Source organism: Aspergillus sclerotioniger (genome assembly GCF_003184525.1).
Source record: "Aspergillus sclerotioniger CBS 115572 chromosome Unknown BO94scaffold_7, whole genome shotgun sequence".
NCBI lineage: Eukaryota > Fungi > Ascomycota > Eurotiomycetes > Eurotiales > Aspergillaceae > Aspergillus > Aspergillus sclerotioniger.
The window spans coordinates 578605-601351 of NW_020290997.1; the positions used below are offsets into that span (position 1 = coordinate 578605).

The following is a 22747-nucleotide window of genomic DNA, read 5'->3' on the forward strand; positions in this document are numbered from 1 at the left end:
CTAGTCTAAACTGTCAATGTTCGTGTCGCCAATGTGGCACTGACTAGAAGAGGGCGAACGCGGAAGAAAAGAGCTGGCGAGGCGGACCTTATCAATCGTGGATCGGCTATTGCTTTCCACCTTATCTGATATCGCTCCCGATTCCCCAGATAACTATCTCTCCCCCGGTGTTGATTGGTCCAGCGATTCCCTATCTCCCAGGCACCGCCTCCATGTGGCATGTCGGGCGGATTCTTGGGCCGGTAGATCGACACCTCCACTAGTTACACATGGGAAAGCCAATATGGGTTCTCGGCTTGGTTGACTGGTTTCACTCCGATGCAGAGAAACGCATACAGTCACGTGAGGAGTCACTGGGCGGTCCGGGACCGGTCCGGACGGCGGTTGACAGTCACGTGATGTTGACGATGTTGACCCTCATCCTCCTGTTCCTCTTTTCAACCAACGTATTGAAGGTTGCCAAAATGTCTTATAGATGACATTCTCATTGATTCAATCCCCAGCGGAACCCTTACTCCAGACTTCACCAAGTCCGGCCAGCCTTCCACCACTCCAACAATATATATATGGTCCCTACAGCGGGCTCATGGAAAGTTTGCATACATCTTGACAGGATCATAGTCCAAGGCCCGACCTTCGGCCTCCAGGGCAAGATATCCCGGAGCCCATCTGTCAATCTTCTCAGGAAATTGGCTGGGATTTTCAGGCCGGAAACGCCGCATCAGACCGTCGTCCCACGCCTTCTGCAGAATCTCCAGCACCGGAGCGTCCATGTTCATTCTAACCCAATCATCAGACCATGGCTCATATCATCTGCAAACAACGAAAACTTACGGGGGATTGTCTTCATCAGTTCCCCAAATATAGTGCGCCTGGAGACTGGACAGAGGCCATCCAAGGCCCTCGATCATACACTCCACCTCGGGCACATGATATGCTCGCCAACCCCGTTCCTGGAAGACCTGCCCATTTACCCCGAAATAGACATATGACAGAATCCCCGTCTCGAGGCCCTTTTGATCAACGATCCAGTAGAAATCCCTTTGGCTCAAGAAGATGACGGTGCCCCACCTCGTCATGGACATGCGTGCAAAGTCGGCGGGTTCGATGTACTTCCATGCGAGGAAATCTCCTTTGGCGAAGTCGCCATGGGCCCCACTCAATACAGTGTAAGGATTTGGCTCAAGGACTACTGAGGGCAGGGAGACCCCCCCGACGCCCTCCCCCTTGAAATCCTGTAACAGGATGAGAAACTTGATCTAACGAAGACGGTTCACCGGGTTCTGCTGGTCGACTGGAGCTAGGCACATAAACACCGAGGAGGGCTGGCTGGTCCGGGTGACTCGTTCCCGGGCCTCCAGGCAGTAGTCCCGAGGGGTTTCGGGGAGAGGCGCGCGTTCATGAAAGCCCTGCCGTTATACCGTGGTGTTAGGGGTAAATCGGACGTGGGTTTGGAGGCAGACTTACATCGCGTATGGTCTGGTCTGCTGTCGCCCACCGTTCGACTAGGGACCGGCGCTGCCGAAGTTCATAGTCGGGGTCTTCATCCTCGGAGATACCGGCAGCTTGGCGCGAGACCCAGTGCACCTAAGTTGACGCAGAATAAGCCAAGAACCCATTGGATGGGCAGCACGGTGGTGTACCGAAACAAACAACAGCCATCCCTTGACAGCTTCTCTCATCTCGTCATTCGACAGGCTGTCCGGATGGACACGGACCGAGACAGGGATGCCACCGGGCCAATGTCGGACGGTCTTTGGGCTTGGGGAAGGGGGCCGAAACCTAGGCGAACGGCGCCGAGGTCGAATAGCGGTCATGATGGCGTGGTGGCAGTGATAGTCAGAAAGAATAGTTGTGGGGAAGTTGAATAAGAAAGGAGAAAACATTAGAACCAGGTGCGCTTTGGGTGGCCAGAGGTGGAGGCTGAGCGGAGGAAGATTTAGCAGGCGATGACCCACAGGGCTGAGAGTCTATGCTCATCGCCCGGAAGAAACCGCGGGATGGATCAACCCTGTCAAGTCATTATTGTGGCTGACACCGATTGATAGGTGCTATTGATTGGATAGACCGCCATTATTCGTAGTGTTTTGTAGTGCTAGTTGACGCTGGTACTGATGGTCTGGGGATGCCCTCCTAGCCGGGCACCCCGTAGATTGCTGATGAATCCGTAAGGTCATTTATACCGAGTGCTTTGCCAGAACATGGAAGCGGCCATGTAGATATGATGCATGTCCCATTATATGTGCAAACAAATTATCCTCGAATACATGATTTGTACAAGACAACCCCAGTAATGCTGAAACATGGCTCAAGACAGTCGCTTGGTGAATCAGAAGCAAGATGCCGATATGTGCGCCGAAAGACTTTGTAGATTCCTTACTTCCAACATGTTGTTTATGGTGTGAAATGTATTGATATGTTGTAATATGTGCGGCATCATCGCATGGTGATCGTAGATATACGAGGTTTAGAATATGCGAAACCGCTTCGTTTTGCCTTCTAGATGGGGTTAGATGGGTATCACCGAGCCATTCGGTATACGTACCTGGTTTCTGGTTCTCTGCATCTGCAATAGCCTTTTCAGGTCTAACTCCGTCTGCAGCGGCTCGTATGGCGGCAATCCGGTGTTTCGCCCGCATGTCGCCTTGCTCCGCTGCCTTGACGTACCACGCGTTGGCAGCCAGGTGGTCTCGCCGGCAGCCAATCCCGGTTTCCGTAAAATACCCGACTGCATATTGTGCCTTTGTAAGACCTATATACCACCGTGTTAGCAATCCGATCGTATAAATATTGAGTTGTGCTTACCAGTCTCCGCTGCACGCTTGGCCCATTCATACGCTTCATCCTCGTCCTTGTCCAGTACTGGCTCTGCACCAATGAGGTACCACGCACACAGTGCCATCATGGCCAGAGGATGCCCACCTTGCGCAGCATTCGTGTAGAAATGGATCGACAAGGCCGGGTCCCGAGGGCAGTTGAGTTTTCCATGCTCGTATGCATCACCTAAGCGATAGCTCGCCTCTACGTGGCCTAAGTCCGCTGACTTGGTAAATAGCTGGGCCGCGTAGGAAGGATCGGGAAACACGTCATCGCCATATCCCGATTCGTGCATGAGTCCCAACTCATATGGCGCGGAATTGTACTGAGTATCGGATGAATCGGTGGCGCGTTTCATCCACTTGATTCCTTCCCGATATCGCTTCCCGAGGCCCATGTCGCCGGCCAAACAGGCTTTGGCCATCCGTAACATTGCACCCGGATGGTTTCTGGACGCTGCTTGGCGGTAGAACTGTTGGGCCCGGGTGGCTTCGACTCGGGTACCCCATCCGAACTCGTAGCACAGCGCCGTCCGATAGCATGCCTCAACATGTCCATGTTTGCTCGCAGCCAGAAACAGCGAGAACGCCCGATCATAATCCTCTTTTCCCTTGCTGAACAATCCCGATGCGTATCCATCAGCTAGGTAGTACTGTGCAAAGGGATAGCTGCGATCCGACAGACGCTGGAGGATTGACTTGGACTCTCGCAACAGGCTTGCACGGGTGATTTCAGCAGCCGTCCGGACATATACTGCGGATTCGCCTGCATCAACCCCGTCTGGGGGCATTTCCAGCATCGCGTTGATCATGAAAATTGCAAACTCATATTGAATTGCGGGATCATCGGTTTTCTTGACGTTGGCCAGATACATATCAAAAGTCTGCTTATGACTCAACAACGATGCATTATTGCCGACAGCGGATTGCAGTTGGGAGTTGCCGAATTGGACAGGCGCCGGGCCTGGTTGGGGATAGAAGCTGTTGAGCTGTTCGACAAAGGACACTGGCCGGACGTCCGGGGATGTGCTATGGTCCCTCGTCTGGAGATATGGGGAGAGCTGGGAAGATTTCCGCCTTTCACCCAGGTCCGAACCGGCCGAGTACGTCGATTGGGAGCGACGCTTGGCAGATGGACGACCATTCGACGTAGGAAGATGTTCAGCCGATCCACCTGTAGATGACGATTGTGTTGCAGGTTGAGGTGCTTCATAAGGGCGGTGATGGTAATGCAGGGGCTCACAAAAGTCCGACGCTTGTTCTGCACTGTCGAGACTGCCACGCGAGGAGCTGGTTTGACTCTCTTTGGCGGCACCATGGTCCAAAGATGACGTGCTGGTATTCGGCAGACTATCCTCTTGAACCTGTGGATCTACAACCGACCACGAGGCGCTGCTGGTGGGTGTATGCCCATATGTCGAATGTTCTGGTCTCCGCGAAGCTCCATAGATATCCGCCTGAGGTGGAGACGACCCGTCGATGCTTTTATTGTACGCCTGAGGCTCATCCGAAAGTGACATGTTGGCAAACGAATTTGTGGGCAGGTCGGACGGAGGATCTTCGTCGTGAACGTGCACCACTGGCTGATCAGTCTCGCCGTGGATCCTCACTCTTGGAACCGAATATGGTTGGCTTTGTCTTTCATTTTGTGCCGCGGATGAGGGGACTGGCAGCGACTTCCGGGGGGATGCCATGCTCAATGGGCGACTGGAGCTGTCGCGCCGGGGTAATTCACGATGCGCGGGGGGGATGGGAGGAGAAGAACGGAGATATACCGGGGGAGGGGAAGAGGGTGGCTGGGGATAGCCGCCAGCTACCGAGGACGCCATGATCAAGTCCCGAGCCCGGTATTTGATCGATATCTCCTAAAATATACCGATGTGGGATGGGACTAATATGCGAAACCGACGTCGTAGACCTAACCCCAGGTTATGCGAGAAGTTGGGGGCTATGCATTGGACATGAAGCTGGCAGATCGCGATGCTGCAAACGAACGGAGGGCGCGAGGCAACGAGGGTTTGCGACCCTCGGTGGTGATCAGGGATCGGACAAGGGACTGAGGAATGTGGAGAAGCTGGAGAAGGATGATGGGTCAGCGCAGGGAAAATCGGATCCACCGGAGGCAAATTTGCCTACCTTGCAGAAAACGCTAAACGATGGGTCCTGGGAGAATGCAGCTGGCAGGGTCCATCCCGCAGAGCGATCTCGCCGGGGGGGGGGGGGGAAGGGACAAACGAAGGTGTAATGGGGATGAACAGGAAGCGAGAGACGGATGAAAGAGAAAGAAAAAGACAGAAAGTGGGAATGGGCAAGGGAGGAGGAAAGACGACTCCAGAGCAGCTGGGGTCCAGAGTTGCGCCTCGAAGTCAATTGCGGCTAGCGGTGCCCCCCGGGTATGGCACTAGTAACGGTACTGCCCCTCCCGCCTCAGCAACCTTGGGACTACCGAGGCCCTACTGCCAGTAGTCGGCGGTCGCAAAGTCACCGTCATGTCACCATCAAGTCACTATCAGGTCACTTAGCAGTTCGTCCGTCATGGGGCCAAAAAGGTCCCCACGATTTGTCGGCCCGCCTCGCCCGATTGATCAGGGAGGCCACCAAAAATAGGCTGGTCGGCTGCTGCTGACGCTGGCCGTCCCATGCGTGTCTCACCCGCAAGGCCACTAACTCTCCCGCCAAGCCCGCGACAACCACCGTTCAAGGCAACCCATTGATTCTAATTACTGCCCCAGTGACTTGTCCTCGTTCTCAACTGGCGCTGGTCAGAAGTTTGCGCTATCCCCCACTCCATGGGTCGGATGGGGTTCGTAATTTGTATCCGTATTCTACAAGGGCCGTTCCTTTAGTTCTACTAGTACAGACTAGTTAGTACGGTCTTAGTTCGAGTGGTGGCTGGCTAGATCCAAACTAGTCAACGGTTACCCCTCTATATCCTCCTGTCAGACTGTCACTAACATGGCCAGTCCGAGCAGGGTGTTCTAGCCAGATAGACCGGGGGCAGATGGTCTCATTGATGACCGCCACCCTCTCTAGCTGTACGCATTGAAACATACATACGTCTGACGCCATCTCGATGGTTCTCACCTCAGCCTTGAACCCCTCAGAACTCAAGACAGGGCCTTATATTAGTGTTTTCACCTTGAATCGGATATTCGTATAGAAGAACAATGGAATCTCTGGCCAGCTCAGCATCTTCTTCTTCATACCACAATAGCGACACATTGTAGCCTTGGCCAAAGTGACATCCACCGCAAGACCACTACCACACACAAGATGACGTGACCGCGGTCAAAGCTCGCCTCTACCCACATTCAGTCTTTGGGCATGAAGTCAGCCACCAGCCCGGTCAAGACCGTCCACGGCGGAGAAATCGGAGCCCCGACGGAATCGGCGGTGATTGGTGCGCACGAAGGTCGGAGCGGCCTCGGCATTTCCCCAAACAGTGGCTCCCATTGGTCTATCCCACGTTGGATTCGGGGCCTCTTGGCCGCTCCGTTTCTCATTCTGCTGACTGTTACTATCATTGCTGATTCTGCGTACGTATTGATAATGCTTTCTGCTGTTAAGCAGGCTCTGTCCTATTAAGAAGGTTCTCCTTCGCTGCTTTGCATCTCATTTGCGTCTGTGTTAGTCAATTTGTGTATTCTTACAGTATGCCCTGACAGTCTCGAGGTAGAGGAAGGGATTGTGGTAGTGCGAGTTACACCATATCCGATATCCCACTGTCCGGGAGGACAGCCGGCCGTTGTTGTTCACACTGTCACAGAATAGGTGCATCGGATCCCGCATCCTGTAAGCATCCCTGGTCAAGCATGGTCAAAATTAGAATGATGACAAATATGGGATCCAAAGGCATAGAGCGGCCACTCATAAGAAGTGTTTCATCATGTATCGTTACCGAAACATGAGTTGAACGCCCGTAAAATACATCGTAGGTTCAATGATGTTGGGCGAAACCTGACCGTCCACATGGATATCGAAATGGTCTCTTAAATGGAGGACATCGTGGCTTTCGTCATATTATACGCTTGGCACATAGAGCGACATTGAAGCAAGTGCTGTGACCTTCCACTCGCTGCCTTTCCTCTGACAATTGCACTACACAACAAACAGTGTTCTTGGGCTAAGTGTCCGCAAACATGACGGAAACCAAAGGAAAGGTTGACTTCCCAATATTGCGTAAAGTGAGGGTCTCTGTAACAAGCGATATGCAGCTTCCCGGATATGAGAGCCACAACCCGATGTTAGATTGGGGACATAATGCAAAGCCTATGAATCTAGAGCACATCCTCAAGGGCCCGGGATGTCACAGTGTTGACGAGATTCCATATGGCAATGATGACGTCATGAGGCACGGCGCTCACGATATGGTCAATATAACGAAGTTAAGGTCGCCTGCTTGTACGGGCAACACCACAGGACGCGTCACTGAGGTACTGTGAGTTCCATTTGCGGTAAGGTATTAACATATCGAAGCGCTCCATCTCTCAATCCTGCCATCATCGAAATGGCGATTGCTCGATCCCGCTGGCCGTCTTGGATATGGTCCATCATCCACATACGCTCGCACTGATCGATATACAGGTTGATATTCTCTCCAGCTCGACCGGTAAATACGGGTTGGGCGAATGGCATAGTGAAGACTGGCAGCCGCGAATCGCTATCGACTTGAGATCGTGAAGGAAAAGCATATAAATAGGGTACAGGTACTCAAGATACAGGTGAAGTAGAATTAAAGAAATAAGTCTGGTCAGTTGAATGATCCGCAGAGGTCAACGTCCTTGATGATACAAGCCAAGCCTCGCTCTGACCCTTCGGCGTCCACGGAGGTAGTGTTAGTAGATGTAGTCACCCAACCGCTTGACTGCAACCGATATAAGTCTTCAAGCACGTCTGTTTGTAACTTCCAACCGATGATATTATCTCCGAGAGTATCCAGTTCTCACTACCGCTGCAAGTCCACGAGTCAGCTCCCTAGCCTCTGCCAGCGACCCGTTAACTTCCTCGGTAGCCAGGTAGTTATCTTGATGAGTTCTGAAGTCCCGAGGTTGAGCACTAATGCGAGTTCTCTTTGCGGTAACGATTTGACGGTTTGGATGTCTTCGATTAAAATAGACAACTCCGCTTGATTATATGAAGGAAGTGTAAGATGATTCCGGAGGAAGAGACCAAGCGCCTTCCTAGACCAGGAAACTGCCCGTAAAGGGCAACCGCTCCCACAGTACCTGGGTCCGTTGATATAGAACCGAAGGATCTCGCGAGAAGGATTGATTGAGCAGTGGCATTTCGGAGGATCATACACACGCGCAGGTTATAGTACAACACAGGGATTATCAGCGCATTAACTTTCGGGCAGGTTTAGCAGTATGTCGTGGTCGGGCTGTAATGAGTCCAGTTCAACAGGCTTAGGAGGCCGCCAACAATGTCCATAAGAGAGAACTCGAATCGCATAGCTGAGACAGATCAATGTCCTATTTGTGAGATTAGAATCACCTCCACGAGATCCAGGGTCCATAATTAGGTGTGATATGTACTAGGGGATATTGACAGTTGGCTGTGGGATTCAACAGCCACGTTCAGACTGTTACACTGTGTTTGCTTCATGTTCTAGGCGTTGCGACTATGATGCTTCCCAAACTTCGCGATCCTGGATGCAACAGCAGATGAGTGACAGACCGGCCACTTTGCTGTCTTGATGGTTGTTCATGCGAAGATAACGGCCCGCAGTGCAGGGCCACGGGCTTGTTTCTATTTATACATCAGAAATACGGGGACTGCCAATCAGCCGGTTCACGTCGGATCAGGTGATATCCCTTTCACCTACTGCTGTACTGCGTATCACTGGTTCCGTCACTTCACAGCGCTGGCAGCAAGGAACTGCAGGAGGGTGGTTCGTTACAAGAATTCGCCGAAAGCCATTCTTGCAGGGGACATGATACACCGCACTGGCTTCGAGACATCCCCTTTCTCCTTGGCAGGGTGCCAGCATGTATGATTGTACGTAGGGGGCAGGAAGAGCCACAACGTGTACTTCACGTGTGAGTTGTGCTGGGTGTTTCAAGTTTCAGCCTGGGACCTGTCGCTTGTCTTGATGTTGGATGTTGGGTCACACTGCAACCCAGTCGTGTCACCAACATGAGGTGCGGCGGACTACAATAATTTCCGAGGTTAAATTCCCAGGGGTCGACCGATCCCCGTCCGTGACCAGGTAAGGACGGAACGTCTCAAGATTGGGCTGGGGATGATAAAGGGGCCGCCTTATCTTATCGGGAATGATAAGCCTAATCAGTAGTAAATTAGTATTATAGCCGACCAATATATTTGGCAAATGGAGCGACCACGACTGCTCTCTATGAATACTCAGTAGAGCCAAGAAAGCATTATAGCAAGTCACTGCTGGCCGGAATGAAATCCCCGAGCAAAACCAGTGCAGCCGATGTGTCCAACGCCAAGGGACCGCCCTGGCGCCAACGGGCGACGTGGGCGACTATTGGCCGCCGGGGGGCCGATCGCGCCGGTGAGAGGCGGGGCGCTGGAGCCGGAGACGAAGTGTCACTCGCCGAGGGAAAGCAACCAGCGACTCAAGCGAGGGGCCTGGCGATCTCTCCCCCAGTTACCCCCCAGGGTCCCGCGCCGATCCCTTCGATTGCTGTTTCGTGCCTGCATCGTGCAGTCACTTTTTCCCTCAGCTTGATTATGACGCCGGTCGGAAGCAGCATCGATCGCCGCCGCGTCCTCCCTACCTAAACCTGCTAACCCAGCCTAACCTGCCTAAGAAAACGGGCACCCGCCCTCTTCGTCATCCCTGCCTGACCGGTCTTTTTCTACCTCTTCTTCTCCCTCCCAATTCTCCCTCTCCACGTTCCCTTCTTCATTCTTCTCCCTCGTGCAGCTCTGGTATGTGCCACCACCTTCAACTCCATGATGCCATGCCACAACTAACCGTTCTGAAGCTAAATCTGCAGAAATCCCAGTCCATCATCCACCTCTTGCCAGTTCTCACCTCTCGAAACTTTGAAATCACCTTCACACTCAAAATGCGTTTCTTCGCCGTTGTCGCTCTCCTCGCCTCTGTCGCCGTCGCTAGACCCGCTGAGAATGGCATGCTTAACACTCAGCTGTCCTGCATTGGAGTGAGCTTGCCACTTCCCCTCGTGTCGGATAACAAAGGTTCTAACAGCCCCAGTTGAACGACAGAATGTGCGTTGGCAACCTCACCAGTGGAATGGGCTGCTGCCCTCCCCTCGTTTGCGGAAGTGACCATGTAAGTCGATCTTTACAAGACCTACGGGCCCCAGCTAACAGCCTCTTCCCAGCGCTGCCACTCGACTTACCACTAAGCGATGTTTACCATGTGACATAATGACAAAAGTTGGTCAATAAGGATACCTAATGTGCAGGATGGGCGAAACGATACGGAGACGGTGGGGTGACCAAGGCATAGGCAACGGCTGTTTACCAATTGTACTTGTCGAATACGACTAATATGTGTCAATAAGACGATGCGATGCTAAGAAGCACGCGCAAACTAGATTAATCATGAATACAAACACTATCCAGTATGCTTCTGCAACATGCTATTTCTGTAGGCGTTGCTCGGTTGGAAGCCATTGGTTCGGAACTGCAGCTCCAGCGGCGGACAGTTCTGACAGTCAAATGACGCTTGCTTGCCGTCTTTCCATCTCGCGTTCCCCTCATGTTTCCCTCCACAACCTTCTCACTAACAATCAGATCAATCATGTAGGGCCTTCGATCCCTCCTTTGGAAGAAACCTCACCAAATCCGACTCACATGGCTCTTCCCTTCGAGATCCTCCTCCACATTGCCACATTTCTCGACCCAAATGACCTGGCTTGTTTAGCCCTCTGCAGCCATGTCCTGCATGATGCACTGGGGAGGTCATCCTGGATCCAGCTAGTGAACGGACCCTGCAGGAACCGAATTCAATTCCTCCAACAACTTTCTCAGGATCTTCCACACATGTTACCCTGCCGTCATTGTCATCGACTCCATCCGACAATCGAAACCTCGCTTGGAAGAGCAAAGAGGGCTCTGTGCTTATATCCGGGCGATGGCCAAATGTGGTCGATCAGCCAAGATCCCAATGCACCGTCGTATGGGATCTTAATATATGGACAACCAGAGAACACCGATCGTCACATTCGACACTGCTTCTCCAGGATGTCAGCAGTTGCCCACCTCCACTATGACGCTCCCCACACATCCGCAAACAGTTCTGAGGGGTACTCACTCTCGATCAACATTCATTCAACGACAAGTGATTACAAGCCACCATTTGTGACCACACAAATTTGGCCTGCTGCCGACAACAACGACACTCTACGCTTTCTTCATGTTCAAGCCGCCGCTGTTCTGCAGTACTCTCCCAAGGAAATCGAGCGCGACGTGCTTGAAAGTATCCATATCTGTCCCCACATATTAATTGCAGATCTCCTTTTCGACCCGTCTTACCATAGCACCCATTGCTCATATTGCCATATTGACATTACCAGCGAGAGTGACGATTTCGAGCACGAACCTTGTATTACTGTCTTCACACTCAGCCGAGACCTTGAGCTTATGGGTCGGTTGGAACTTTTCGAACAAAAGGCTAGGGCTTTTATTATCGATTTTCTGCGCGGGTTGCCTTGGTTCGATATTTCGGCTTCGTCGAGATGGGAGAATTATAGTCAGCCCGTCACAAACGCTATAATACTTTCCGCTTGGGAAAACAGTAAGCCTCGCTTGAATGAATTGTGTCAAGTGGCAATGCCATTTGTACAATTGCGTCTATCGAGGACTAGTTGTACGATGCTATGATCAAGCTGCCGTCCCTGCACTTGCAATACCTGTTTCTTCCTTAACCACATATTCATGACATGAATTCATCCTTTATCATGATATCTACAGCACAACCTGACCAGGTTGAATAAAAGTCAACAATGATACCAGACATGTTCTGGCTATACCCACATTCACACGCCATCATTCAATTTTGCATCTCCAGTTTCCGACAGCAATTCTTGTACAATTACGATTGACCAATGGGGTCATACTTATTACCTACTCTACTTTTTCGTTTTTTGGAATCAATTCGTGTTGCCTCTACGAAACATCTACAATCTGGATATCCTCATGACATCTTCGCTCATCAAAACCTTATGTTTCTGAACTTGTATATCCTTCAATGACCATCAAGCTACGACTCTTCTTTATATATCACCACTCCCTCCCCACCCCACTCCACCCCAACCTTTCCCCTTATAACCCACTACGCAAACCCAAACCAAATCATATCCCTATCCCCCAAAATCGGCACCGTATGTCCCACCCCCGTAGCATAAATCCCCTGCAACTTATCCCCCCAAATCGTAGTCTCATAATTCGTCTCGGGAGTATTCGCCTCCGTCTCCGCCGGATCATCATACTCATACCCAAACACCCCAGCCCACTGCTTACACGTCTCATAATAATTCTGCGGATACAGGGTCGTATCCACACTCCCATGGTAAATCTGCATCTTGGGTCTGGATCCAGTATACCCGGAGTACATGGCCTCGGCAATACTAGCCCAGTGCTCGGGGGTGGTGATGACTTCGCCTTGGGCGCAGGTGGAGTTCCATGCGTCGACTTGGTCCGTGGAGGAGTAGAAACAGCCCGCTGAGACGCCGGAGTAGACTGTTGCGGCGGTGAAGAGTTCGGGGTAGGTTGCTGCCATTACATTCTGTATCCCACCACCTCATTAGTATCTCATGTACTCGTGTTCCTAGCTGAGAAAAGAAAGGAGAGGAGAGGGGATAGGTACGGTCATCATCCCCCCCGAACTACTCCCCGTCACAAACACCTTTGAACTATCAGCTCCGTATTTCTCAATCGTCCAGGTGACCATATTCGCAATGGAGTTGCTGTTGCCCCCGCCGTTGTGGGTAAGTGTTGCCTGGGAGCTCACGTCCCAGCAGGTTCCGCTGTAGGGGCTCGATGGGTAGATGACGATGAAGCCGTAGGTTTCGGAGAGGGTGGCGTAGGGGGTGGAACTGTAGTAGCTGGGTCCGGTGCCGGTGCCTATATTTTTTTTTTTTTCTTTTTAGTTTTCTTTGGCTAGAATGTAGGGTATGAGGGGGGAGGGGGAAGGGGAAGGGGGACATACACCAGTGAATAGCAACCACAATACCGGGGTTACTGGCCAGGTTTGTAGGCACGTAAATGTACATGCCTACATCGGTAGGGTTGTCACCGAAATCGGTGACTTGGGTGAGGGAACCGGCTCGGGGAGTGATGGCATGGGCGCTGGTGAGGGCGTAGAGGAGGTAGGTGAGGAGGAGATAGAGGAGCATTTTGGCTGCTGTTGTGGGGGCTTAGCTTAGTGAATGTGAGTGTTGTGTGTAGCTGGTTAGGGTGCGTGGGTGGGTGTTTATATGCCATGTGAGAGCGGGTAAATTGAAACATGGTGGATGCCAATTAACGAGGGAGCTATAGCTAGAGATGTGGACAAGAGCAGGGTCTATTCAATCCATTATGGAAATTACACAGGCTGGTTGGCAGCTGCAGAACAGCTCCGGCATGAAAGGTCTGGGATAAATAGCACGGGGTTGAAGAAGGATCGTCAGCGGGCCGAGCTCCGTCACAGATCTCGTTAGAGCTGCTTCTCCACCTCTCGGGTTTCAGAATGGCTCCGGGGTTAAATAGCCGGATTCAGCCAGAATGGGAATCTGGGGTAGCTATATAGGCATTAAGCATTGGTTGTATGTCTTGGTAGGTCTGGTGGGGGGTGGATTCACGGGTTGAGGGTATGGCTGTAGTGACAGGGGTGTTAGTCACTACTGTCTGGCATTTAAAATGATATTACTTAGCATTATTCATATACGTGCTATATTCAATGTCTCGATTCTTATGTTGAGAGTATGGAACTGTGAAACAGTATGAATGGTGTAGAATTAACTGGGGTTTATCACTGTTCTAGGGCTATATTGCACTATTTAAACTGGCCACCCCCCTCCCCCACCCATCCTCCCTACTTATACCTTCAGATCCAGTCCAAGTCCTTGTGGCCTGAAATCCAGCTATAAATCCTCCGAGACTGGCTGAAACCAAAAGCCAACATTAGCGATCATATCCCTCTGGCTACTCTGCCTCTTCGCTGCTCCATAGTCAAAAACCAACAGACTATCCACTATTTTCCCTGACACATGTAGAGTAGTATATACGATGTGAGGAAGAATCAGCCAAGCTTTTTGACATGCGAACAAAGTCAAAAATACAACCTAGAGACATGATTATTCTCTGCACTACCGGTATACATAGACAACTGCTCCTATGGAACTTCAGATGTCGAGATAGACTGACCTTTCCACTGGATTCTTACCCTGAGTGGTGCAGCTAATGCTAACGATGACAATGATGACATAGGAATAGGTCATGGGTCAGCACACTTGGGATTAAAGAAAGGGGCGAAGAAAACCTCGATAATAACCAAAGCAAGCAGACCGGTGGGATGATCGATGATTTAATCCTTTAAATCCTCACCCTGGAGACAACCAACCTACTATCTAATTGTTTGATAGCATCGAGTCCAATACTCAGCGGAGTCATCTTCCTCCTGAAGGTATCGATTGTCGACCCTGAGGGTAAAACACAGACCCATTCATTGACGGTGAGTCGATTCGTATTCGAAAAATTCGACCAGGTGCTCTTTTATGCACCCCCTCTGCATCGGTCTCTACAATTACATCATCTATAAACCATCAGATAAGAAGGGCACACCTCAAACATCAAGAGATCCGAACATCATCTCTCACAACTCTTAACAAATTCATTCCGATATACATGAGGCCCCACCGGTTCAAGTTCCGGCCAGAGGGTCACGACAACTGCGAATGGAATGGAATTGCTCGTCTTGAATCAATCGGAGAGGAAGGCGGTTGGAGTCCATCACTCTGTCTCGATTGATTGAAGGTGTTGCGATAGTTATGAGCTATCTCAAGAGCGAGAATGTCCATATATAAACCTTCATGTAAGTACTGATGTACGATTATCTATACAGAATGCCCATAGCATGGAATCGAGAGATTCGGGGGATCAGGTGTCGGTCATCGATGAAGATCCTAGAGGTGAGACGTTGGAAGAGACGGCGGGCAGGATCCTAGAATCGGGGGACAGACTGAAGCGCGATTTCAAAGAGAACCCTACCGTGTTTCTGCACAGCAAAAGCCGGTCTAGTTTCGTGGCCGGCCATTGCATATGCTGAAACTGTCAGGCGAGGAGCAACTGCTGGGACGAGCTGGGACTGTGTCCTGCTACGGCCGAGAACATTCCTTTGGGGTGGTGATTAGAGGGAAACTGAAGGATGGTTCCGGGTAAATTAGCATTATAATATAGCTTGACCATATCATGGCTCTATCAATACATCAGGTACTTGGTCGTGAACGTGTCAATTTGTATACTCAATATATAGAACATGTGGCTCCCCGTGGCATGGCCTGAGCATAAGTGATATATTCAGGCGAAACAATCCACTCGAAACTAAGTAGAAGACTCGTGTAGAATTCTCTCATCTAGTCGACGAGGTACTACACCAATAAGCGGTCTGATGACGCCATCCTGGGCCACATTTGCGACAAGGATGCGGTCATGGCAGACCAATGGAAGCTCGCCATGGTGCGAGATGTCAAAGAATCGCGAAAACCCACTTTGCCTCTCTCGCCAATGGGGACGCGCCGGAGAAAGTGTGGGACGCGACGAGCAGGGGGTCCTGCCTAATCGGGTCTCCGCCCCAACAGTGCCTGAGGCTACATTTAGGCTTCTGTTTGTCTTGTATTCGGTTCTTTCTGTTTACTCCACAAACAACACCGGCCATCGACAATGCTTCAAGCTCTCATCAAACACCACACAGACTGAACTTTTCTCACAAGCTAAGCCAGCTAAAGCCGTGCAGCCTCTTCAGAAGGTCCCAGTGGACTCTTAAACCCAGCAAATCCCTTTGCTTGGGAATCTTCCAACAAGCCTCGGAACGTTGCCACTCCCCCAAGATACATCAGACTAGTCGCTGCTTTGCCAGGTACATTCTTTCCCATCAACCACGAGTTCCCTTTGCCAAATACAGTCTTGTGCGCTATGCCGTTACAGATCTCGGTCCAACTCCGTTCCCCATGCTCGGTGGCTTCGATCTCACATTGCTGCCCGCTTTGTGCGGAGATCTCCTCAGCCCGTCGGATCAGATCTCTAAAGAAGCTGCCTTGTATCTCCACGACAGGAGGAATGTTGCCAAAGGCCGACCGGGGCCCAACCAGTGTCAGCAGGTTGGGATATCCTGCAACTGAGGACCCCAGATAACATCCAAGGCCTGCACGCTTCCACCGATCGCTCAATGCCTCGTCCTTGTTGCGCCCTTGAATGTCAATCCCATCATACGATCCATCCAGAGCGTCGAAGCCGGTTGCATTAATGAGGATGTCTAGCTCGTGCAGTCTTCCGTCCGCGGTGCGCAAACCCTCCGGCGTTGCTTCGGTGATAGGATACTTCTTTATATCGATTGCATATACATTCTCCCGGTTGAACTGCTCATAGTACCCAGCATCGGACAGCGGTCGTCGATTCCAAAGCCCCCAGGGAGTCAACACAGCCCGCTTCTGGGGATCTTTCACGGTTTCTGCAATCTTCTTGCGAATGAAACGACATACTTCCTCATTCGCGGCTTCGTTAGTAGTGACATCTGAAAATGCCCCAAACATCAGCTGGATGCCGTTTCCAGCCCTCCAGACGTGCTCTAGAATCTCTTCGCGCTCTTGCGGAGGCACGGACATGAGTGGTCTGGTAGACTCCTGAAAACCCATGCCAAGAGCGGACGATATCACATTTGACCAGATCTGCGGGTACTGCTCATTGATCGACTGACGTTCCTTGGAGGTCACTGGTCGATCGTTCGCAGGGATACTGTACTGTGGCGTGCGGATGAACACATGGAGCGATTTGACCCTGCTTGCAATAGCGGTCACCGTCTGCACTCCGCTAGACCCAACGCCTATTACCCCAACGCGTTTGTTTTCCACTCGAATACTTGGGTCCCAGGTGGACGTGTGCACTATCTGCCCCTTGAAAGCATCGATTCCAGGAATCTCGGGCATGCTGGGCTTGACAAGGGGTCCCAGAGCTGTGATCAGGTACCTCACCCGAAAGATGTCGCCTGTCTGACATTGGACTCTCCACACCTTGGCTTCATCATCCCACTTGGCGGCGACCATCTTCGTGCTAAAATGCATGTGTTTGCGGAGGTCATGTTTTTCGACGACATGCTGGAGGTATTCCAGGATTTCCGGTTGAGTTGAATATGATCTCGCAGCGGGGTAGGTCTGCAGCAGCTCTTTGTCGAAGGAGAACCGATACACATGGCTCCAACTGTCGCTGAGAGCACCAGGATATTGATTCACAAACCAGGTCCCGCCAACTTCGCTTTCCTTTTCGATAGCCTCGACTTTCAACCCCTCATTGAGAAGGGTATAGAGGGTATAAATGCCCGAGAAGCCAGCGCCCACAACGAGGGCATCGAGATGGTGTTCCTGGGGCATTGCGTTGAGGTCGAGGTACGATGATTGCGATCTTGCAATCTATTGCAAATTACTTGCGGGGTATTGCAGGCTTATAAGTTAGCGCTCGGCATACTATGGCCAACCCCTCTTTCCGCAACCATCCCTGTCATCCCATCCCAGGAGGCCTTACCTTGGCGGTGGCGAGTTGCTCACAAAGGTGCGCAAGGGTTGCAGCACATCTGGTGAAACATACGGGTTGTCGCCATGAGGATGTACTCCGGGGATGGCAGTCCAGTCGAACCCATGTCCTCAGCTCTGCATATTGTCAGCCACCTCCAGGGATCGGCCAACCCGGAGCAAGTCCGGAATCCTCATATCTCGGTCGAGACCAATTAGATCCCCGGGAGGTTCTTTCTTCTATTTGTAATCAGCGCCGAATGTGATGACAGCCCGCATCTCAGCTCATCCCCGAACCAAACCTTGGTTTGATAGCTGCTACCCCGCTCGTGTTCGGCCCCGCCGATCTTCCGCAGAACATTCTGACGAGTCACTGTCACAATCACTGTGGATCATCCAATCCAGGTGGAAGTCCTTGCCGACACTTCAGGTCTCCCTCAGCTCGTATCTGACTTCGCATACGTGTGACAGACACATCAGACTTGCCTCCTCTTCTGAGTATCTCATACTACAGTGAAAGTTTGAGTATCACTTCAGTGCCTACATAGACCAATACTGACTCATCTCGGCAGATATCAACCTCTATCACCGCTGCATTCGAAGACATTCTATAGACAGGCATCTAGCATCCAATCACAATTATATGACCCCACTCACAACAACACATTGACCCCTCGTCCAGATTAGCCAGAGAAATCTCCCATTCTATTCCGAGCACCAGGCAACGAACGACACCATTCAGCTCCCCAATTACCCAACATTCTCCCCTCCCTCAAACCCAAGACCGACCAAGCCTTCGCATCTCACACGCCCACCCCTTATCTACGTACCCTCCTAACTACACCCATCTTACTAAACAAACCTTCCACTATCCGACCCCCAAAGCACCAACTTCACCCCTCCCGTAGACCCTAACCATAACCTCTTGAATGTGCAAGATGCAGGGTATTCTAGAAATAAAGATCGAGTCCACAAGAGGATATAATCTAGCGTTCATATATCTAGCCAAGTTCGGAATAACTTTGGCCCTTCTGGTTCTGAATCATGCAAGGGCGGATATGGCTGTCCTGGGTACTACGTGCTCTGTCTATATATCTGGCATTATGTACAGCGGGCCGGGGGTGTTCTTGTGCTGAGGTTGTCGGTTGGTCGATCTTTATTCTGATCATCCGGATCATGGAATGGAGGTTGTTGGAGAAATGCCGGGTATTGACTGTGAGAACGAGATGGGGAGCATACTTTATCGAAAATAGATGAACTAACGCTAAATTGCATTCGGTTTGTCTGGGATCGGCTCATGCATATCTACATAAATCAAACATACCTCCCCCCATCTACGACGACCACCTGACCCGTCATGAAACTCGACTCTCCCCCCAGCAAGAATCCCACCGCATTCGCGATCTCCTCCGGTCTTGCCAACCTCCCCATCGGCACTCGACTGATATAACTTTCCTTTCCCTTCTCATCCAGAATACCGCTCACTAGCGGTGTATCCGTACCCCCAGGGGCCACGCAATTAACTCGTACCCCCCGGTGGGCGAAGTTCGCTGCCCATGCCCTCGTCATTCCCAGCACGGCATGTTTACTCACCGTGTATGACACGAATCCAATAGATGCTTGAATCGCTGCTGTAGAGGCAATATTCACAATCACACCTTTGCCCTCGGTTGGTCCTGTATCGTCTGTATCCGGGCTGCTTGGGTCAGGGGTGGGTAGGATGCGAGAAAGATATTCGGTGCCCGTGTTCCACACGCCACGGACATTGACTTCCATGGTTCGGTCGAATGATTCGTCGGATTCCATGCCTGATACAGGAGGCAGACTGGCAATTCCGGCGTTGTTGATGAGGCCGTCGATGGTAGGGGTGATGGTGAGGATCTTCGTAAAGGCGTTGTGAACTGAGGGGCGGGAGGAGACGTCGGTATTGGGGTAGAAGTGGACGTTCTTCTGGGGGAGGTGTGCGGATATTTGTGGTGGGGTGGATGAGATGTCGAGGACGTGGACGGTGGCGGACTGAGACAGGAGAATATTGAGGATCGCGAGGCCAATTCCTGAACAGCCACCGGTCAAGATGTAAGTTTTGCCTGCGTGAGAGGTAGTAAGGGAAGACATTTTCTTATTTCTGAATTGTGCATATGAGATAGGGGATAAAGGTGGGGAAAATCTGGAAACGAGGTATCTATTTTGATTTATATGATCTGAGACCTGTTCACATGAGCATTTGAATTTGGCAGCTGGCGGGGTAGGCGTTGGTTTTGCAGTCGCTGGTGAACTATCGGGTGACTGTGCTGCGCAATCGAGGGGTCATGCTCGATACAGCAATCAACTGGGATACGGATGCAATAGCCGGTTATCAGCATAGTCAGGACATGGTTCGCATTGGTGGGGATTGACCCGGCCGTCACAGCATTCTGGTATGGCCTTCCAGCTCCGATTTTGCCGCTTCCCATGCACCAGCACTAGCGCCGTAGCTCTTCTTGTGGAGTCCTTGCTCGAAGGTCCCAGCAAGTTAGCGTGTTACTGCCTTATCTGCAGTATACCATGGCAGAACGATCGTCTTGTGTAAGTAGCACTTTATTTAGCGCCTGTGTTGGAGTTCCTGTTCCCAGAGGTCAAGCATCATGCATATGCAGGTGATCGCTTTCGTCACATTCAGCTTTGCAGAACTCGTCGTACTGACAGACATTGGCTTCTCATTCGACGAGGACTTGATACTCCTTTTGTACAGCCAGTCAAGGAGGGTCCTTCGGCCCATACTGACCCGAGGATGTATGTATGTTTTCTTGTGTCTGCACTCCTAGCACTTCGTAAATGTCGGTGACTGTGTAGTCCGGCATCGTCAGCCCAGCCCAGACTCAGGACTCCGCACGATGCGCCCGCTATTGGTGTAGACAATCCTGCTGCACCGGTATCGCTTTCATATAGAGATGGTGCTTGGATAATAGCCCTGAGTTTAGTCTGTGGCGTCTATCCTCTGTGTCTCACCAACTGCAGTGGCTTGCACAACCACCATTTACCCTTCTTCTAACAGCGCTCGACCTATCTAACTGCAAGGTCTAGCTTGCGTAGACCATTTTGATCACAGTCACGAAGTGTATCCTTGAGTCTATACTGCTTGGATTGTATTTGGATGTTTTGAACTGTTCTTTCGCTCGAGGTGATCTGCTTGTTGATCTCCGATAGCCGCGTACCCCTTGGGGCTCACGAGGGCGCTAAGTGATAACTCGAAATTCCTGTCATCTGAGAATAGAGATTCGATAGGAGTAGACTAATTCAATTGAAATCAGCAGTTAACTTGGCCAAAAGTTAATGACAGGGTGCATATTGGTCCTGGTTCTAGCGGAGAGTGCGGGATATGTGCGCAATCCTGTGGTCTCTTTGAGGTTCTGCTCGACACAAACACGTAAAGTGAAGGATGCCCATTGGCCCATTTGCCAAGTAAACTAGACCTCAGGGAGACGAAAAGGGTCACACCGGTTAGCCATTTGAACAAGGGTTGTGAGGACGGACAAAGCCTCTTTAGGATGAAACCTCCGTACCAGGCCATTCTTTCTCCACCACCAAGCTCTCAGCAATCAGCACAAGTGCTGAAACCATGTTCAGGAACGGACTAGTAGTGCTCCGATGGCGAGTCGGATTAGAGAATTCCGCGGACAAAGACATTACCCTAGCCCAGATTCATATATCGGCAAATTAGGTCTCATCGTATCCAAGGATCGCGCTGCGGATCTCGCCTTAGCTTCCCGCAATTGAACGATATTGGTCCCGTCTTTCATTCTCTAAGAGTTTTCTGTACCACGGTACTGCCGTCCCAGAGAGAGGTCCATTAGACTTGACGACGGGACCAACCTCATAACAACGCTCATGTCCGAGATAGCAGAAGTGGAAGTGTTACCCAAAAGAGAGGAAGAATTTTCCGGTGATTCCGACCTTGACAAACCAGTATCCACAAAGGTGAAATCGCGAGATTGGGCTTTATCTGGGATTGTGCGCGGGATCTAGATAGCGCCTCGGGGCGTTCGTTAGTTTGTGCGAGACATCCGTGCCGTGGGGAAGGGGTATCATGAGTAGTCTGTTCTTGGGCAGGAATAAGCGAGGATCACGGTGGTTGTCTATTGCAGATTGAGTCAATGCTGGGGGTATTCTGCGGTTCCCTCTGATTAGCCTCCATTGTATTCAGGTCTCATAGAGAAAGACAAAGAGGTGGCTAGACTTGGATTCTACAGGAAACCGAGGTTGATAACACTGAGACAGCTCTACCGTAATTGTGCTCTGGTCGCAGTCGTCTACTTACGGAGCTCTCTCGATGCACCTGAAGGACTTATCGATGACGGGAAATGAGGCAGTTTAACGGCTATACCGCTGTCGGAGTCACACTCCTGATCCTTCAGTCATTGAGAATAACCCTGTCGTCCCATATGAAGACGGCAGGTAGCAGGAATCAGACGATGGTAGGCCTTGAATTAGGACGGGGAAAGGTGGGAAATAGCAGTTGAGGGGAAGGACAATGGGAAGAAAGGCGTACAACCCGTGGGCCGGATCACGAGACCGTCCAGGGTGCCTGAGGTCTACAACTGGCAACACGAGAATCGTTAATCCTCCTTTGGGCTGCCTCTACAAGAATCTACACATACGGCTCAAACTCAGGCGTAGGCTCAACCCGAACAGGAAAGATGCCCAGGTGACTGACTATAGGTAAGCCATGTTCCGTATATCCTTGACCAGGCAAGTCCGACCCAATCCCCCTCCTCCTTTCATCCTCAGCGTCTAAAGTGTCTGCCTTGCAGGATGAGGTCTTTTCCGTGTTGTCTACGCTCTTGGCGCATACGTCACAACGATAAAACCGTTGAACCCGGGTTCAACCTCCACCCGCATATCGAACTATTGGGAATGATGGGCAGGGGGGATGGGGCACATAATGGGAATGGGGATACATGGACAAACCAATCAAGCATCCTGCCTCCTTGGGGATGCCCCCCGAGGCTCTTGGGCCACGTGTGGAATGGAACTGGAACTGGAACTATCTCGGCCGGATCCTCCAGGAGACATCATACGGTGTGCCAGCCCAGGGTCGAACAAGTCCAGTTACTTCGTCGACTAAAGCGCCCGACCCCACGCCAGTCACCCAGACCCTGGCTGTACGGCACTGCATTGCACCACTAGCGAGGTCAGGATGGCCGCTACCATTCTGGCATCCGTGCACATCCCTAATCTTCCGGCCTGGCAGCC

The 22747-nt window shown here is 51.4% G+C and overlaps 7 protein-coding genes across 7 annotated transcripts; 2 read left to right on the forward strand and 5 right to left on the reverse strand.

The window, feature by feature from the left end:
- Positions 1-584: 584 nt before the first annotated feature.
- On the reverse strand, positions 585-1817 carry BO94DRAFT_583393 (uncharacterized protein; the record flags this gene model as incomplete). The annotated part of the gene is made up of 5 exons (XM_025615559.1): positions 585-780; positions 835-1235; positions 1278-1409; positions 1468-1587; positions 1644-1817. 5 exons carry the CDS (start codon positions 1815-1817, stop codon positions 585-587), a joined length of 1023 nt encoding a protein of 340 aa, XP_025469914.1.
- Positions 1818-2230: 413 nt separating this feature from the next.
- On the reverse strand, positions 2231-5034 carry chs3 (putative chitin synthase activator (Chs3)). The gene is made up of 4 exons (XM_025611216.1): positions 4953-5034; positions 2806-4890; positions 2546-2752; positions 2231-2499 (listed from the first exon to the last, which is right to left on the reverse strand). Exons 2-4 carry the CDS (start codon positions 4643-4645, stop codon positions 2468-2470), a joined length of 2079 nt encoding a protein of 692 aa, XP_025469915.1. The 5' UTR covers positions 4646-4890; positions 4953-5034; the 3' UTR covers positions 2231-2467.
- A 4711-nt stretch (positions 5035-9745) lies between these two features.
- BO94DRAFT_583396 (uncharacterized protein) lies at positions 9746-10156 on the forward strand (the record flags this gene model as incomplete). Its single annotated transcript, XM_025615560.1, has 3 exons — positions 9746-9949; positions 10003-10080; positions 10133-10156. 3 exons carry the CDS (start codon positions 9746-9748, stop codon positions 10154-10156), a joined length of 306 nt encoding a protein of 101 aa, XP_025469916.1.
- A 376-nt stretch (positions 10157-10532) lies between these two features.
- On the forward strand, positions 10533-11966 carry BO94DRAFT_360083 (F-box protein). Its single transcript, XM_025607167.1, has one exon. It carries the CDS (start codon positions 10608-10610, stop codon positions 11634-11636), a length of 1029 nt encoding a protein of 342 aa, XP_025469917.1. The 5' UTR covers positions 10533-10607; the 3' UTR covers positions 11637-11966.
- Positions 11967-12087: 121 nt separating this feature from the next.
- On the reverse strand, positions 12088-13150 carry axeA (putative acetyl xylan esterase; the record flags this gene model as incomplete). The annotated part of the gene is made up of 3 exons (XM_025607879.1): positions 12088-12540; positions 12622-12878; positions 12964-13150. The coding sequence occupies 3 exons, from the start codon at positions 13148-13150 to the stop codon at positions 12088-12090; spliced, it is 897 nt and encodes a 298-aa protein (XP_025469918.1).
- Positions 13151-15733: 2583 nt separating this feature from the next.
- Positions 15734-17377, reverse strand: BO94DRAFT_554700 (flavin-containing monooxygenase; the record flags this gene model as incomplete). Its single annotated transcript, XM_025613735.1, has 1 exon — positions 15734-17377. The coding sequence occupies one exon, from the start codon at positions 17375-17377 to the stop codon at positions 15734-15736; it is 1644 nt and encodes a 547-aa protein (XP_025469919.1).
- Positions 17378-18829: 1452 nt separating this feature from the next.
- On the reverse strand, positions 18830-19630 carry BO94DRAFT_583399 (SDR family NAD(P)-dependent oxidoreductase; the record flags this gene model as incomplete). Its single annotated transcript, XM_025615561.1, has 1 exon — positions 18830-19630. One exon carries the CDS (start codon positions 19628-19630, stop codon positions 18830-18832), a length of 801 nt encoding a protein of 266 aa, XP_025469920.1.
- Positions 19631-22747: the final 3117 nt, after the last annotated feature.

Excerpts from the sequence above, each read along its gene's own strand:
- chs3 (XM_025611216.1), bottom strand. The coding sequence starts at position 4,645 with ATGGCGTCCTCGGTAGCTGGCGGCTATCCCCAGCCACCCTCTTCCCCT. Across the intron at positions 2,753-2,805 it reads CAAGCGTGCAGCGGAGACTG|GTCTTACAAAGGCACAATAT; the intron begins GTAAGCACAACT and ends GGTGGTATATAG. Across the intron at positions 2,500-2,545 it reads TGCAGAGAACCAGAAACCAG|AAGGCAAAACGAAGCGGTTT; the intron begins GTACGTATACCG and ends AACCCCATCTAG.
- BO94DRAFT_360083 (XM_025607167.1), top strand. The coding sequence starts at position 10,608 with ATGGCTCTTCCCTTCGAGATCCTCCTCCACATTGCCACATTTCTCGAC.